The 19049-nt window shown below is 46.1% G+C and overlaps 1 protein-coding gene across 1 annotated transcript in view; it reads right to left on the bottom strand.

The window, feature by feature from the left end:
• Positions 1-19049, bottom strand: part of SNX30 (sorting nexin family member 30) — a 109023-nt gene that overhangs the window by 16350 nt on the left and 73624 nt on the right. The window contains exons 5-7 of the mRNA XM_036122001.2: positions 18568-18763; positions 16683-16882; positions 4421-4507 (exon numbers count right to left, since the gene is read on the bottom strand). Coding sequence (XP_035977894.2) covers positions 4421-4507; positions 16683-16882; positions 18568-18763 — 483 coding nt within the window. The remainder of the gene's footprint in view (positions 1-4420; positions 4508-16682; positions 16883-18567; positions 18764-19049) is intronic.

Below are 19049 nucleotides of genomic sequence, written 5' to 3'. Positions count from 1 at the left end.
CACTCCCTGTTTCCAGCAGCTTCTTCACCTAGCGCCGGACCTACTACAAGGCCACCTGTGGGTCGGGGCCTAAAATAGCATCCTTCTCCCCTCCCCCCCCTTTTCTTAGTCTTTTGAAGATAACTAAGATTTTTATAAAGCATTCTCCCTTGACATCCTTTTGTTCTTTCTGGAATCACATAAATAGATTAGTATTGGAAAGAGTCCATCACAGAATGGAGTTAAACGTGCAACTTCCCTCCATGGTTTACTCTTATTGTTCTTGTTAGTGTGAGCTTCCAGTCCAGTTTTAAATGCAATTCCTCGGCCCCTCTTTGTGTCTAGTAACAGCTCTGATACCCCGCTGGCTTCTAAGGAGGGTCACGTTTGAAGATTTACACAAGCCTGGGGTCCTGACAAGTGCATCAGAAGGCAGCCCACTAAGTGCCTGTAATTTCTCTGACCTCAAAGTTCAAACAAGGCAAGCCAAGTCTACGCAAGCTGAAGGTCTACTCGCCTGAGAAGAAACCACCTCAGGCTCTGCTGACTTTTCTCAACCCAAAAACAAAGCAAAACTTTAAATTCTGTGAGACTCTAGGCCTCATCCCTGTGCACAGCCAAGCCGCGGTCAGCAGCGGGGGCCACAGGACACCTCTCCTTCCCCCTCACGCAGCCTCTCCGGTGTGAAATTCGCAGTGAGGGCCGTGGAGACCCACAAGGCCATTTCTTTCTTCTGGGTTTTGGAGAAGTGATCAGATTCTGGTACCACTCCACGGCTTCACAGAAATCAACTTTCCCTCTCTCTTTAGAGCAACTTTTCTTTTTTTTTTTTTTAAAGATTTTATTTATTTATTTGACAGAGAGAGACTGTGAGAGAGGGAACACAAGCAGGGGGAGTGGGAGAGGGAGAAGCAGGCTCTCCGCCAAGCAGGGAGCCCGATGCGGGGCCCAATCCCAGGCCCCTGGGATCATGACCTGAGCCAAAGGCAGACGCTTAACGACTGAGCCACCCAGGCGCCCCTCTTTAGAGCAACTTTTCAAGACTTCAGCCTCAAAACAAGGTAAGCCCCCAGGCTTGCTAAGTCCCTCAGATGTTGTTAACGTGCCCAGAGCCCTGTAAAAACTGCCCGTCTTCGGGTAAGAATCCTCTCCTTCCCAGCATCCCCGTGGCCAACCTGTGAGCCATCTTGCTCCTGCCCCCCTCACGGACAGCGGAGCCCACTGGGTCCTCGGGGTAAGAATCTGCCCTGACCCACTTGCTGACACCCTGGCTCTTCTCTCGCCAACAGCAGCTCTGGGAAGCGGAGCCCCAAATCACACAAAATGAAACACAGCAAAACGTTCGGCTACTTGGGACGTCTGAGAGAGACGTCTCTCTACCTGCTGATGGGTTGTTAGGGAGGACAGGCATTCGGGAGGGCTGGGAAAGCAGGGGAATCTTTAGGACACAAGGTAACCATGCCCAAACAGTGCAGCCAAAAAAAAAAAAAAAAAGCAGAATTAAAAAAAAAAAAAAGCCATAAGGGCAACAAGCCAGAAAAACAAAGTTCGCAGTCAGCATTCCTCCCAGAGACAAGTGGAGCTAGTATGGGAAGCAGAGGCTCCACCGTGGGGCCTCTGTCCCTACCTCAGACACTACGCCGACCTTCACGGCAGTCCCGTGGATGCAACCCACAAGGGCTAATGAGCAAACCAATCCAAGCTGGAGGACAGAGCTGGGATTTGAACCCAGGGCCGTCTGAGTCTAAATCCTGTGCTCTTTCAACCAAACCCTTACCCACTTGGGGGGGCCACCAATGGAGCCCTCCACTGCCTACCAAAGTAGCCGCTGCCCCAGATTCAAAACCCGTGGCTCCAGTGAGACCACACTCACTGGGGCACCACCATGGCGACAGCCCCCGTTTTATTAATTAAGCACAATTGCTAAATAAGGGGACATTAACATGGACGTGACTCAGCATCCCGCCAGAAAGAAGAAAGAGGGAAGACCAAGACTGCCTACCCCCAGTGTGCTGAGAGAATGCAGGCATGGTTAGACCTACTGGTTAGTCTCGCTGGCTGGAAAGAAGCCCTGCCCCCCTCTTCCAAGAACGCCTGTGGTCAAGAGAAGGAGTCATACGGGTGATGCTCCACGAAGGTGGAAACGGCAACAGCAAGATTTCCACACCCACTGGGAGGAGAAGAGGCGTCACCCAGGCCCGTAGGAGGTGTACAGCCACGAGGCAGGAGCCCCAGCAGCTCGGCTGGGTGGCACGTGGGAGCTCGGCCCCATCCGCTCCGAGGCGGTGCGACCCTCGGGCAGCCGGCAAGCCAAGGAACAGTCAGCTTTCTGTTTGGCCTATTATTCATAACCTCCAGGTCCTGTCTTCACAAAGGAACTGTTCCGTACAGAGCAGAACATATATTAAATGACAAACCAGCCTCTGAGACAAAGCTTGTATTCAGTGTTGAGCAGGGATGAATGCTGACAGAACATCTTTTAAATACAGGATCTCCATCTCCCAAACTAGGCCAGCGGCAGAACTTGCTGTCCCCCCCTCCCTCCCTCCGTCCCTCCCTCGCCAGGTGAAGTGGCTTCTATATTTATGTTGGAAAGCGAAATTATTAGAATGAAATTTCAAGGGGCGCCTTGGTGGCTGAGTCGGTTTAGCGTCCGACTCTTGATCTCAGGGTCGTGAGTTCAAGCCCAGCGTGGAGCCTACTTTAAAAAAAAAAAAAGACAGAAAGAAACTTCGAGATATATAAACACAGTATTTGATGTCATTCCTTTAAATGGCACCGTGTTCCAGAATATCACAGGAACGGCTCGGAACTAGTCAAGGGAACACGCAGCCGGAAGACAAGCCAGGGCGTGGCTGTGCACACAGCTGCGTCCCCATCACGGCCCCCCTCGTGACACGCAGGACGGAAGCAGGCCGACAGCCCGTGGCGAGAGGAACGCACGAGAGGTGCCCAGTCCCAGCGGCACACACGGGGCCGAGGACAGGAGTCCCCATCCCTATCACCTGACTTTCCAGCAGCCGTAGGTGGCCTCCCCTCTCATGTAGGTCACTATGGGTGACACCTGAACCAACGCAACAAACGCACACCCGCTGTGTGCAGCACGCCGGGTAAAGACCTCGGGTAACCGCAAAGCCAGGCAATTTACCGAGCTGCTTCGTGGCTCATTCCTCGCCCATGAAATGGGGAAAGAACAATGCCTTCCCTCTGGGCCCCAGGTGACTGCTGTGGTGACCACATGAAGCAATTCACATATATATACATATAAAGCACCATACGGAGTCACGGTGTGCCGTTTTTGAGGCGTGGGTTTCAATTTTCCAAAGTGGGCTCCTTTCCAGGTGCGTCTCGGCACGGCTGCAGGGGCAGCTAGAACCGAGGCAGCGGGAGACAAACCTTTCTGATGTCCAACCACTTCCCTGGACCGTGCGCCCCTGTGATTTATCTTTTTAATAACATTCCCTGCCCCCACCCCTTTTCTGAAAACAGATACATCTTCCAATTACAAACAAAAAGGGAAGGAGCACAGTAACATAGTGGTAACTTAGCCGTGAGGTCGTGGGCCTCGTTTGCTCAGCTCTCAGTGGGAGTAACAGTGGTACCCAAACCACAGGACTGTTGTACGGAATCAGTGAGATACTGTAAAGAGCTTAGCACATTTGTAAGCATTTGCATGCTGGCTTTTATTAATCTTATTTTGATCTTGGTTTTATCCTGGGGAGAAAAAGGCAACAAACGACAGAGGGCAATACAACAGATGCATACTTACCTTAGGATCCTCTGTCTGGACCCAGAGCCCTTAAATACATACACTCAGTCAGTGCTTCTTAAACTTTGTGGCAAAGGACCACTGTCTGCTGGCTTCTTTCCGCCCCCAGTATGACAAAGTTGTAGACCTACTATGCGTAACGAGTACGCAGTTTGCTCCCCATGAGCTAGTTTGACAACACTCCTGCTGCAGGTTCAACAAATACCAAATTGCTATGAAGCTGCTGACTCTCAGCTTCTACACCTTTCTCGTCACGGATCGGTAACAGTTAGTGGATGAGTTAGCAAACCACACTTTTGAGAACAGTGATCTAGACTGTTCTTACCCCCTTTCTCCTCAGTCCCATTTTAGAGAGAGAGGAACTGCCCCTGAATAGCAAAGCTGAAAGTAAAAAAAACAAAACAAAACAAAAACAAACCAAAAAAACCTCCAAAAAACAAAATAAACCCCTGAAGAAACAGCAGAAAACTCAACCCCAAGTACATGTTAGAAAGTTCCAGAAATAAGACATCAAAGAGAACAAACAGAGGACAGTAACAGCATGAACACAGCCCAGCTGGGGCTGACCACCTTCGTCATACGGATCTAGGGACAAGACTTCACTTGGCACCAGCGGGGCAGTTATGGCTCCAGCCCTGAGGAGCCCAGCCCTCCCGGGGCGGCCTCCCTGACCTTGGGGCGGTCTTCCTTCCTCAGAGCCACAGCTTCCAGTTTGGCTTCATACTCTGCTTGCACTTGGTCCCTCTTCTTCAGTACACTCTGCCGGAAGAGAAAGAGGAAGCACATCACACAGAGTTCACAAAGGAGACTTCTGGCCCCAGGCAGTTGCCTCTTTACCCCATTCCTCCCCAAGTCCTGGCACACCCAGGCCCCACCACCTGCTCCCAGGACACGTGACATGGACTCTGGAGGAAGCAGGGGTGGAGTAGGGGTGGCACCATTAACTCAGCCTGATACTGAAGGTGACGGAAGCTCTGGGGAAGGACAAGTAGGGGGAACAGTGCCCATCCTCAGCCACACTGATGAGAGGACTTGGCTGTGCTGAAATGGGAGGCTTGGCAGGTGACAAGGCAGGATGTTCTCTGAACCGTTCATGGAAAAGTCTAAGTCAGGAGAGTTCTTGACTCTGGTTCACCGAGTTGATGATCCCTGGTGGACTGATTTGCTCACTGATCCATCAGCTGCTCATCTGTCCCCCCCACTCTGGACCAGGCATCCAAAGAGCAGAGAGATACTGCCCCTACCTGAGGGGTTCCAGCCAGGGAAGAGGTGTAGACATAGCACAAAGGTGCATCTAGGCACAAGTCCAGAATCCCTAGAAGCACACAGTGAGCCTGCTAGGGTGAGGGGTAAATGAGCTCAAACAGAGCCAACCTCGGCAGGGCTAGGTGAGGCAAGCCAGGTGCCCAGGACACAACATTTAAGGAGACAATCACTCCCAGGCCCCTGTAAGTGCGAGGTCGGCACCGGAGCGTGAGCGTCTCCCTCAATCTGTGCCCTGGGTGCTTCCCTTGCCCCACCTCGTGCTGGCCCTGCCACTGAGACCCCACTAGGTAGGACAGAAAAGAATGCGATCCACAGTCTAGGAAAGCATCTGTCTCATCCAAGGCTTTCTTTTTTCTTCTTTTATTTTTTTTTTTTTCTTTTTTCTTCTTTTAGTATAAGCAGCATGAACGGCAAATCAAGAGTGGTAAGAATTTTCTTTCCAACTCAGGAGTCACAAAGTGCTGTGAAAGCTGCTAAGCTCATGCTTTTCCCATAGGCACCTTCCCGCAGAGTATGGAGTCAGGCAGGAAGGAGCCATTCCTTGGCTAAGAGGTGGGCACCTTGTGTCCCTGATAACGTGCCAAAAAGTGAGGAGTGGCTGAACAGTTGAGTGCGCCCTGGGGGAAACCTTCTAATGGAATGTGTCAATGCAGGGAACCTCAAGTCTTCCCCCGAAGTAAGTATTTCCTTTGAGAAGTGTTTTACCCTGTGAAGAACACGAGGGGGAAAAAAAACGTGCAACAGAGTAGCTTTTGTTTGCCACTTGTCTTTCTCTGAGTAGGAATGCCTGCAGCGCTATTCAACAGAACTCTCTGCGCGGTGGAAACTTTCCGTCATCTGCACTTAATGCAGGAGCCACTGGCCCCACCTGCTGACTGAACTCTTGAAATTGGCGGGTGTGACTGAGGAACTGGATTTAAATTTTTGTTTTAACTAACTTGAATTTAGTTAAAATTCAGTAAGCTGTTACTTAAACAGCTACCTATGGCTAGTGGCTACCATACTGGACAGCGCATAGATACATAAAGTAAAAAAAAAAGTCAGGGGTCCTTTCTGGATTTCCCAGAACCCAGAAAATATTCTAAATCTACCAGTCTGGTACTCGCAGGAGTAAAAATCATATTCTCTACCCAAACACACAATGCTATCCACGGAGACACAGATGGGGTTCTCTGGGGCACAGCGGACCAGCAGGGAGGGGCTGACTGGATCCTCATCACTGCCCCATGGACTCTCATCATGGGACACCTCATATCTTACTGGAAAAAGCACAGTAGCCAGACTAGGAATGGGTTGGGCTGTCCCAGGGATACTCTCTTTCTGTCAGTGTGGCAAGAACCTCGCAACCAAAGCTAGAAATGCTCTCAAAGCAGTGCCCCGGAACCCAGTCAGCACGGCGTGGGGCTGCCTGTCCCGCGTTCTGCTCCAGGACTCTCTGCGGAGGGTGCCAAGGCCCCCGGGAGGGGAGGGATGGCGAGAGCTGCACACAGCTACAACAGATAAGGTGCATCTCCTCTCCCCACCCTAAAGCAGGTGAGGGGGCCCCAAGACTCAGCTCTACTCCCTCCCCTAGTTAGCCTGGGCCCTCCCTGGCCCAGGGGAGAGGTCGGCCTCTGACTCCTCAGCCCCTGCCACGCCCACGTCACCTGAAGTGGCCAGAATGCTGCCTTCTCATGCACACCGCTGGCGGATTTGCACTACCATCCCCCACCTTGCTGGACAGCAGGAAAGACTCACAAGGAGCCTGAAGAAGTGAAAGGATATTATCCCCATTTTATAGACAAGAACACTAAGGTACAGTGGAGGGACCTGGCTGAGGCCACTCCGCTAGCGACATAGTGGTGACTCAGGCATTTGCTGCCACGTTCCAGGACAGCCTGTAGTTTCCCAGTCTGACTGTGAGCCCAACCACGCTGCAGGCTGGGAAACAGGTTTTTGAATCGAAATAAACTAAGACTACCATCCTTGTTAAAAGCATCTTTGCACACAGTTGGTGATGATCTGCAAGGACCAGCCTTATACCCCAAACAACACAGGCTATGTCGATAAAACTGGTCAAACCAGCCTATGGTTGATGGGGCCTGAGCTTGAGACTGCAAAGGAACCCGGTCAGCAGCTACAGAGAGGTCCCACCATCCCTGAGTGACAAACAAAAGCTAGTCATCATCTGAGCTGCTCACAGAACTCTGTAGGGGTCTCTGATGCCGATGGAGAACGTAAATCAAAAGGCAAAGTGCATGGGGATACTTTCCCGGCTACTTTGTGCCCCTCTGCTGCTTCCCTATTGAGCTATCCTCAACCCTGTTTCCGCCCTGCCTTTATGTGTCTCCATTCATGACCCAGGTGCTCGGGATTCAGCAGAGAACAAAAGGCACAAAACGCTTGCCTTCGTGGAGCTTACATTCTAGGGAGGAGGAAGGTATCACACAGTAAAATATATTAATATATGGGAAATATAGCTGTGTGTAGGGCTGAGTGAAGGAGGAAAAAAGAAAATAGGACAGGAAGATACAGAAGGCCAAGGGTTTAGAGGACAGCGGAATTGTACATAAAGTAGCCTCGATGAGAAGGTGACTTGTAATTAGACATGAAATACATTTTTCTCATAGGTTTTGTTTGTTTTAATGCAGAACATTTCATCGTGATTTTGAAATGGCCCTAGTAATCTGGTACTTCACTACCCTTATTTTCAAATGTAGAGAGGAAAAATGACTCCATCTGTCTAACAGATAAATTTCAAGGAAAAAGAGACGGGGAGGGATTTTTAAAAATACTTAAGAAACATATCGAGCAAAGTATGGATCTTATTTGGATCATGATTTCAAAAAACACCTACAAAAACGGTGTCCGAGACAACTGGGGAAAGGGAAGCTACCTGGATATTTGAGCTAATCTTAAGAAAAAAATTTTAAGTGTGATAATAATGTGGTTCTTCTTTTTTTAAAAGAGCACTTGTACTTTAGAGATATGTACCAAGTATTTTTGTACGAAGTGATCTGATGCCTGGGATTTGCTTTAAAATAACCCAGGCGGTGGGGGTTGGAGCAGAGCTGGAACAAAATGGACCATGAGTGGGCAACTCCTGGAGCTGGCTGACGGGTACGTGGGGGACTGTGATACCTCCACTCGACTTCTGGACGGTTCAATTTTTCCATAATAAAAAAGTTAAACAATGGAAACATAATACCAGCCATCCAAACTGTTAATAACAAGCTAATAATAACCACTGACCTACAAAGACAACAGTGTCTGGAAGTTAAATCACAGATACATTCTGTGGTTTGGCTTTCAATCTCTGTACTGGCTTTTTTCCAAGAAAATACCACAATGGTCAGCATCAGCTGGAAGGCTCAACATTCCCTCTCCAGCCCCGGAGCTCATGCTCACATCTTCCACCAGTGAGACCATAGGCTCACAAACTTATAGGATGAGGAAGAAGTAGCTCCAAAACCAGCCCCCTTTGCAAAAGGTCAGCAGCCACCAAAAAGCCACCTTGAGTCTGGAAGGTTTCTAAGCTTCAAATCTTTTTTGTAAGAGGGACATTAGGATTGAGGGTTGAGGAAGCAGATGAAAGCAGCAGGAACAGCTCAGCCATGCGTAGAGGACTGCAGAACAGAATGGTTCATCTTCTGATATGCCAGGGTCTGATGGCCCAAAACACCCAAGGGGGATTCATGGAGAATAATGAGTGCTCAGTAATGAAGATGCTCGAATGGGAATAAAAATCAAATACCCAACATAGCGCTGTGGCTTGTTTTGGGGTGGCCCTCGAGGACAGTATTTTCCTGCAGACAGGAACATGAGTCTGACCTTGGTCCTGGTGACATAATTTCTGATTAAATGATTGAACTTAGGTTGCCCCCCCTTTTTTTTTTTAGGTTGCCCCTTTTGACATGCTCTTTTATACCTCCATTCTATCAAAAATGGACCACCTGTGAGTTAAATTTTCTAGGGCAGTGTGGGTAATATTAAAACCACACATTTCCCTCTAGTTCTAAAAGGTATTTGTTACAGATAATTTGGAAAATAAAGAAAAACATACAAGGCGGGGGAATCTCATCTTCTAGGCACAACCACTGACACCTTATGTCTTTACTTCTAGTTTTTTCTCTTGAATAGACTTCTTTGATGTTCCCCATTTCTGTGTCTTCTCTTCCTGGCAGTCTGTTATTTAGATGTTGGATACTGAGGTCTGGTCCTCTCATTTTCACACTTTTTTCTCTCAAATTCTCCATCTATCTTTTTGTTTCACCTTACATGTAATTTCCTTAACTTTTTCTTCTAACTTTTCTAATTTTTTTTTCATTTCTCTCATGGTTTTAATTGCCATGATCTCTTTGTTCTCTAGATAACAAAAGTCTTGTTTTATGGTTGTGACATCGCTTTCTGAAGACATTAATGATTTTTTTTTCCTGGAAATTTTGTCTCCCTTAATGATGTTTCTCATTGAATATACTTTTTTTTCTTTGTTTTTACTTGATACTCATACTAGAATCTTCTCTTAAATATTCAGTGACCTTGCCTGCCCACTCATCCAAGAGGGAAACACTGACTGAAAGCTCTTTGCACATCGAGGGCTTGTTGACAATTCTCTACAGGGACCCTGCTGGGTCGTTTCATTGTGGATCCTTCCCCATTATCAGTACCCTCAAATCTCTTCTCTTGGCCTGTTTAGATTTTTATAGAAAAGGCTCTTCTAATCCTTGCAGGAAAGATATAAGAAAGTCAAGCAGAGGAAGATGACTAAGAGTCTCAGCATTTGGTAATCTTCTACTTAGCATCCTGATTTTAGGATTTTAGCTCTCAACCTCAACTGTGCCTGGGGTCCCTGTTTTACCTCCTCCAGAGAATATGCCTCCAGTTCTGCCAGAGGACAGAAGGGACAGTGGCCCCTGTGTGAGGAGGGAGGTCAGAACCGGAAGTTCTAACTTCTTCTTAAACAGATTCCTGACTAATCCTTCTCTTCAGCTCTCCCATCCCAGAGGCACTTGGTGCTGCCAATTCTCCACCTTTCTGAAGGATTCCACTGTGTAAACCAGGAGGTCTCCAAGTTTCTCCCCCACCCCCCACAGTCAGCTTCAAAAGCAGTTTTTTGAGTCCCCTAAGTCCCTTATCCCCTCCCATGCTTGCTTTCCAGTCCCCACTGTCTACTACTGTTTCCTCTTCTGTTGCTCTTTGCAGGCTTCGACTTCAAACAAACAAACAAATAAACCATTCTAGCGTCATCTTGGTGCAGTTTCGTGAAAAAGGAGTTTATATATTTAGTCTGCCATCACTGAGAATCTCAGATTGCTAATTTTTATATACTTGTCTTTTTAAAACATTTGAGATCATGGGGGCGCCTGGGTGGCTCAGTCGGTTGAGCATCTGCCTTCGGCTCGGGTCATGATCCCGGGATCCTGGGATTGAGCCCCGCATCAGGCTCTCTGCTCAGTGGGAAGCCTGCTTCTCCCTCTCCCTTTGCCTACTGCTCTGTTTACTTGTGCTCTCTCTCTCTGTCAAAAAAATAAATACAGTCTTTAAAAACAAAACCAAAAACATTTGAGATCATGTATATTTCTCCATCCTGCTTCTTCATTTTTCCAAGAAATTATGCCCTCAATCTATAATTACTTTTGTTTAGGAAAGAGGACCTTTTTTTCCCCCTCCTGACTCAATCTTCCAGAAAATCTCTGTTTCGGGGGCGCCCGGGTGGCTTCATCAGTTAAGCATCTGCCTTTGGCTCAGGTCATGATCTCAGGGGTCCTGGGATCCGGCCCCCGCGTGGGGCTCCCTGCTCAGCAGGGAGTCTGCTTCTCCCTCTCCCTCTGCCCCTCCACCTCCCGCCCCCTACTCGTGCTCTCTCTCTCTCAAATAAATAAATAAATCTTTAAAAAAAGAGAGAAAGAAAATCTGTTTTTGTTTTCAAAGGCACTAGAAGTGGCCAACTTGAAGCCTGGTCACTCGACTCATTCGCTCCACCTTGTGGCTCATAGAGGAAAAGGTGGGCAGGCTGGAAAAAACCCACAAATAACGGATACTTGGAAAAAGCTATCCCGGAACATTGTTCAAATTATCTCCAACTCAAAGACAAACTATGTCTTTAAAACCAAACTTCTGCATCCACATCTCACACCCCTAACCACAATCACCAATGACCTCCATATTATTAAATACAACGGTCACTGTGGATCATGCCCCTTTTAAAAACTTTTTTTTTTTTTAACGATTTTATGTATTTATTCATGTGAGAGAGAAGCAGAGGCAGAGGGAGAAGCAGGCTCAAGAAGCAGGGAGCCTGATGCAGGACTCAATCCCAGGATCCCAGGATCATGACCTGAGCCGAAGGCAGACGCTTAACCATCTGAGCTACCCAGGCACCCTAAAAACATTTCTCTTGGCTTCTTCTACTTTTTTTCTCCTACTACACTACCAATCCTTCTGAGTCTCCTTTTCTACTTGTTCCTCCTCCTAGTTAGGTACTAGGCCACTAAATATTGTCATGCCTCAGAGCCAGGCCTAGACTAGTTACCTGGATCTCACCTCACTAGATGGTCTACTCCCCTCCCAAGGAGGTAAACACCATCTATACACAAACAACTCCCACATTTCTATTCCCACTGTGAACTAAACTTATAACCAATTGCCATGACATCTCTATTTTAATGACTAATAGGTATTTTTGAACTCAGTATGGCCAAAACAAGTTGATTCCCAGCTGCCCAAACTTTCTGCCCCGAACTTCCCCATCCGGACGAACAGCAACCACTGTCCACCCAGTCGCTGAAGCCAAAAACCCAGGAATCATCACCAATCCCTCCTTTTCTGATTTCATATTAATATAGCAGCAAGTCTGGTCGGCCCTTCCTCCAAAATCTACCCTAATCCACCACTGTAGCCCAAGCTCTACCACCAGAGTTATCCACCACATGGCTCCCTGTGACAGTCTCCCAAATGTCTCTCTGCCTCCACTCTCAGTCCCTACAACCCGTTCTCCGCACTGTTGTAGCACTAGCCGTCTTCTTGAAGTAAATACTGTATCCTGTCATTCCCCTGCATAAACCCAAATGCCTTCCCTTCTGTTCCTAAGACTAAAACCCACACTCTTACCACCATGGCCTTTAAGATGCTGCTACTATGCCTGTCCTGGCCCCCACCTATCTCTCTGACCTCACCTCTTCCCGCTTGCTCCCTTGCTCGTTGGACTCCACTCACACCGGCCTTTCTGATCTGCAAAGACACCAAGCTCACTTCTGCTTTAGAGCCTTTGCACCGGTAGTTCCTTCTGCCTAAAATGCTCAATCCTCTGGTCCTTGCACAGGTAACTCCTATATTCAAGTCTCCAACCGAAGCCACTTCCTCTGTGTGGCTTTTCCTTACCACCCTCTTCTGATTCAACCCACCCCAGTCATTCAGCAAGACCTCTGAGATAAGCATGCTCCTTGCCTTGTAGGTAAACCCATCTCTTAAAAATAACAAGATATGGGACATGCAGTAGTTCTATATCTGTTAATGTTTCAAATTGACCACAATGTCAAATTCAATTAAACATCTGCTAACCACCTTCTATGAATAAGGCAGTATGGGAAATAACCCATACTCTACTCTAACCTCCTTAAAGCTTCTCCTACTCGTGTCCTGGTCATAAGGATGCCAGTACTCAAAAGGCACCGACTGAAATCTGTAAGGACGCTAAGATGTTCTCTCCCAGCCCATCACTATCTTAATTACATTTTCCCCATACATAGTCTATAGGATGTGAAATCCCATATAAGGGCTCATGTGCACATGTCTTCGGGGTGTTTAACTTGAGTCCTGGGCCTGAGGGTAACTTTGGTACCTCTCCCTCTCACATGCTGTTCACTATCTCTCCTCAGCATCCTTGAAATACATGACCTCAACCATCTTTCTAGTACAAGCTATCCTCATTGTTCACCGAACATTGTTCATGTGTCCCACATGGCCTGATGACAACCCTACTTTTTCTGTGCTTTCTTTCTACCTCCAAAGGGAACAGAGCACACCCAGGCACAAGTGCATTTAAAGAGAGACAGTTTGAGACTCAGCCTTGAAAAACAGGAACTGATCTGGTTTGCTTTTTGGCCAAGAGTAAAGACACAGGTACAAGGTGACTGCTCATTACAACTATGGCCATGGGACAAAGACAAGATTTACCGATGGGGCTCTATTTCTTCATCTATACAATGAGCAAGATAGACAAGATGATCTAGATCGAGGAGATGAAGTCATTCGAGAGACCTTTTCGAACTTAAGAGAGGAACCCTAAACTTAGCCCCATTAGGAGAGGGCTTTGATGATCTCCAGCATTTTCTCCATGCAGGGCTCAGCTGACCCACAACTACTTCAAATTCCTAAGGCGCAGGCCTCTCGTTCCAAACGATGAGGATGAATACTCACTTTGGTCCACTCAAGCCATAACCGAGTAGACTGATAAAACGTCACCACACCAAAACCTCCCCACCAAAACATAACTGGAAGGACTTGCTCAGTTCGGAAGACCATCCAGCAGTCAATACTGACCATGTCACAGCCAGGCCTTCAGCAAGCTCTCTACTGTATGTTTTGTTTTCATACTGAACAGCAAAGTCGATCCCACCTACCCCCCAAATCAGAAAGTTACTTTGGAAATGGAACTATACGACTCTCTCAGAGGAATAGAATTCAGCTAAGAATTCTTACAGAGCAGCAGTATTACAAGGCAAAGGCAGGGGAGCCACTTAAGACACCTATCCCCCTCTCCCAGTGTCTTTAGACCTGGCCACGCAGACCTCAACCATCATTAGGAATATGAAATAGCTGAACGTTAGTTCAGCCTTGCATGGAGAAAATACTGGAGATCATGGACCCACGCAGTCCTGGCTCTGTCATCAAGTCACTCCTGTCCTACCCAGACCTCTCTGCAGAGACATTTTCCCTTTGGGAAGAATGGGAGTGGGTAGACCTTGTTTCTTTCTAACCAGGCTTAGCCCAGCTCACCAATGGGGCAGAGTCAACACTTCCTCCTTTCTATGCCTTTCCCAGAAAATACTGTATACACTCCCATTCTCCCAGCCTGATTAACCTGATTAATGTTTATTCAGGCTTAGTGAACAAGAAACTCAATACATATGCCTCACACAGGGGGTGAAGAAAGAGAGCAAACAAACAAGTGTTTCTTTGGTGTAGAACTTCAATTACTCACATAAGCTTATGCCTCACTGTAGAATAATATCTTAATAAAGATGCCAGATAAACCTTAGCTAAATGACAATTTCAAATCCTGCTTCAAGTACAAATATATATTAAGTACTAACATACCTGCCACGTGCAAGAACAAAGTAATTTGTATCGTAATATCCCAGGACGTGTATGTATCAGATTTTCAGTCTGGCAAGGTTAAGGGAGAATTTTTGATGAAGGCTGTGTCTCTATTAAGAGACAAATTCAAAGACACCCCAGGGACTGTAAAATTTTATTTTTGTTCACAAAAATAGATACTATTAACTTTATAAGTAAAGCAAAATATTCTGGCTTGTTTTAAGCAAGTAAGGATGCCTTTTTTTTGAGATGTAACTGACACATAACATTATATTAGTTTCAGGTATACAAAATAATGATTTGTATATATTGTGAAATGATCACCACAGACTAGTTAACATCCATCACCACACACGGTTATACATTTTTCTTTGATAAGAACTTTAAGAACTACTCTCCTAGCAACTTTCAAACATATAATACGTTATTAACTATAATCACCATGCTGTGCGTGACAGCCCAGGACTTACTTATTACTTATAACTGGAAGTTCATACCTTTTGACTCCCCTCACCCATTCCACCCACCCCCCAGCCCCAGAATGCCTTTCTGCACTTGTTTCAGCCACAGAATTAAATATGCCATGTATAGGTTTCATTAAAAAACAAAACAAATAAACCCAATGTAACAGAGGAAAATGAGTAGGAAGTTTATGGAAATCAGGGGCTGTGGTTTTCAGTCTCAGTTCCAATAATTACCAATAAAACTGCCTCAGGCTAATGATGTCACATGGTGAGTTTTAGCCTTATCATCACCATGACTACCACCACTTCACCTTACAGATAAGGAAATTCATACCATCTCCCAGCCCATTGTGAGATCCAGACCCAATCCTGTCTTTGAAAGTGTTTTATTATCAGCTTTACAGAGTACACATGAGACAGTGATTCATTCTAGCAGGAACATTTTCCATTGTCCACAATTTAACATGTATCAAGAGCCTTAAAAGGTTCATACCCGGTGAAACAAAATGGAACACGGGTAATGGGTATATGGGGGTTTTTCATATTATTCTCTTTGCCTCTATTGTATGTTTGAAATTTTCCATAAGGGTTTGTTTTTTTTTTTAAGTTTTTATAACTAGCTGATTCATTACTTTTTACTCCCCTTCTTAAGGTGTAGAATATTTTCATATTGCCATGATTTTTCTGGTTTTCCATTTTTACAACCCAAAGTTGTCTGATGAGTCTCTCCCAAGAGATTCTTGTCAATCCTTACCCCAATCCTTCTTAAAGGGGCATTGGTGGTTCAGTGGTAGATTTCTCACCTGCCAATCCTTCTTAAAGGGGTGCCCTAGATCTGCCCCAAAAACAGATCAATAAATCAGAGGTTTCCTTTGGGAAATAGGAAGAGGGGCTACTTGGGATGTTCAACACAGAGCGACATAACCTTTTCTGTTGGTCAGGAAGCCTGACACTTTTCTCTAATGGGTGTCACATTGTAGGAGTCTCTGTAGCTGTCCTCTCAAAAGGGTCTAAGTGCAGGCTGGGGCAGTTTCTAGTGTGGGCATTAAAGCATCTGACCCCATCCTTATTCTGCATTTAGAATGTGAGGTTGGAAATCATTTGTCCTCACAGCTCCTGTCTTTTCTCATCCATTGCTGCTAGATCAAAGCCATTCTGATTCTTATTCCATTTGTACGTCTCCTCCCTCTCCCTCTTTCTTTAAAAGCTTTTTAAAATCTTGTAACATTCATTCTAAAATTTTACAGTGATATGCTGTGGGTTGGCTCTCTCTTCATTCCTTTTGCTGGTCAATCAGCATGTCCTTTTAATCTGAAAACTCACATCCTTTAGCTCTGGAAGATTTTTCTTGTATTATTTCTTTCATAAGTTCCTTCCATCAGTCTTTGCTGTTCTCTCAGGGACTCTTATCAGACAGATGCTGAACCTTTGCAAGTAATCCTCTATGTCTCTTATCATTCTTCCACATTTTCAGTATTTTTGCATTTTTGTTCTACTTTCCAACTACTTGGTTTCCTTATTGTACTTTCCAAGATTTCCTCAACCTCACCTTTCAACTTTACTCTTCAATTTCATCTCAGCAAATCAGATTTTAACTTCCAAGAGCTCTAATCATCCAAATGTTCTCTTTTCACAGCATCCTGGTCTTGTTTAGTAGATGTTATACCTCCATGAACTCTTAGAGAACGTTAAGAGTTTCTCCCACACTATTTTTCTTCATTTAATTCACATACGTGGTTCACTATGTATTCTATTTATATGCCTATGAGATCAGACCACATGTGTGATCCTGCCCACCCAGGAAGAAAGAAGCCTATACCATGTGCAAATAGGCAACAATAAATTACTTTTTGAAAATGACTAAAACAAGGAACCTACTTAAGTGCACAAGGAGTGAGCCAGCTTACCTTCATAGAGTCAGAGTATAAAATATATTCCCTGAGCACAGGTAGGAAGTCTTCTGTCATGTCATCTGTCAGCTCTTCCAAGGCCGTCGAGCAGCTGCCAATGCAAGCTGACACACCCTCCAGGGGCTCAGCCAGCCCCCCCTCTAATGCACTCCACGTGGAGTACACAGGCCCATATTCTCGCAGCTCTACAAGGTACTCTAAAGGGAGAAGAGAAACTAAGTAAGACTTGGTGGGTAATTAAGACAATCACTGGTATTACTGACTCAGTAACAACTGTAGCCAAGAGCTCACTATAGTAAGATGTTATTTCCTTGGGCATTCACTCACCAAAGCATGCTGTCTTTTAAACACAACATTGTTTACAGTTCTTTAAAATCTCTATAAACCTATATTATAGCTAACATCATAACATCACCTGACTTCACCCCATAGTAGGAATGCCATGCTTCTGGATAATGGGGACCACAATGCCTTCTGGGGGAAGTGGTAGGAGCTACATCCACCACATATCTTCAAAAATAACCACGCACCTACTCATACAGTGAAGCAGTATTTTAACAGCAGTGGGGGCAGAGTTTCACACAGGTTTAGGGGGAATCTTTTTAAGGGAAAGAAAAATCAGTGGCAATGGAAAAATAATAGCATTTTAGGAAATATTTTGATACGGATGTGGTCTTACATATGCAGAATCACTCTCATTCAGAGGTCACCCCAAAACTGTGGTCCCATCGGAATTTATTCCACATGCTCCTTAGATGTGGATGGTACTGAAAGCTACCTCCAGCACCTGCAGGCCCCACATAATACCATCAGTGGGTAGAGGAGAATGAAAGTACAGGGAAAAAGGGCAAATGTTGATTTATTTCCTCTCAAAAAAAAAAATCTAGCCCATCATTCGTCACCAGGATTCTTTTTTTTTTTTTTTAAAGATTTTATTTATTTATTTGACACAGAGAGAGAGAGAGAGAGAGAGCGCATGCACAAGCAGGGGGAGCTGCAGGCAGAGGCAGAGGGAGAAGCAGGCTCCCCGTGGAGCAAGGAGCCCGATGCGGGACCCGATCCCAGGACCCTGAGATCATGACCTGAGCCAAAGATAGATGCTTAACTGACTGAGCCACCCAGGTGTCCCGTCACCAGGATTCCTGCCATTACAAAAAAAGGTTTTTGCCATTTTTTAGTAACCAATGGATGGCAACTAATGGAGAATCCTTTTTGGTGTGTTTCATGTCTTGTGCCAGCATGATCATTAACGTTCCAGTTTCTCTGGCCTACACATGTGTAAGAAGACAAAAAGCCCGAATATTCTGGCATACAGAAAAACAGGTGGCCACAAGAGGGGTGGGGAGGGAGTGGTGGCAACAACCCGGAAGGTTCCAGAAAGGTCTCATAACTCCCCAGGTCAGGAAGAGTGGGTCTGAAATGAAGCAGGGGTGGGGCAGGTGAGTCAATTTCAAGTTGAAGGCTCATTAGGACAACTTTGGCAAACACAGGTCTCTATGCTGTCCTTTTGAACCATCTCTCTGCCAGAAAGGTACCAAAGTTTGTTTTTTAAATTATCATTCCCATGAATGAAAGGAAGTTGAGTCAATGTCTTCACTTTTAAAGCTAAAGTTAAGAGAGAGAGAAGTGGAAAGAAACTCCTCGGGGCTGAGAAGTGGCTGTATGCTATGGGGAAAGCAAACCCAAGGCTGAGAAGCAGGGCAAAGGAGGGGGCACAAAATTATACTCTGCTCATGACAACCCCCTCCTCTCCTTGTATTTATTTTTTAGTTTTGTAAGCGTGACCTCATTTCTCCAGTTTGATTCTGCTGAGCACACGTGAATGTCATTTCTGCGCACATGCTCCCTGGGCATGATCAATATCTGCACAATATCTGCTCACCTATTTCTTCCTTAATGATCCTCTGGGCTATTCGGTCAATGGTTCCCAGTTTGAGCGCAAATGTATCTAAGTAGTCGCCGATAGCCGCAAACTCAAGAGGTCGACTCCTCAGCTTGTAGCCTCCAGTGACGTGCTTGACAGACTCGCCCACTCTGGTCAGCAGCGCCATCCCTTGCTTCTTGTAGACATTCAGGTCCTAAGGATGACACATAAACAAACAAACTCAAGGGGCTCCATCACTCCCACAGCCAGGCCTCGGTAAACCCAACCCCTTTAGGTGGTTTCTTCTTGGAAGTGGAAGACTCCGAAAACAGGGAGCTGAGTTAGAGGACTGACCACGTACACAAGAGTCCTCTCTCCTCGCCATCAGAGACAACCAAACGCACACACCTGAGCTCTTCCACCAGAGCAGGACTCCTACCTTTCTGATCGGGCTCACTCACCTGAGTATGCTCTCCTTTACACTCAACACTGTTTCTAAC

The sequence above is a fragment of the Halichoerus grypus genome, chromosome 14 (assembly GCF_964656455.1).
Source record: "Halichoerus grypus chromosome 14, mHalGry1.hap1.1, whole genome shotgun sequence".
Taxonomy (NCBI): domain Eukaryota; kingdom Metazoa; phylum Chordata; class Mammalia; order Carnivora; family Phocidae; genus Halichoerus; species Halichoerus grypus.
Note: the sequence above shows the minus strand (reverse complement) of the source record. Positions and strands in the feature narration are given on the sequence as shown.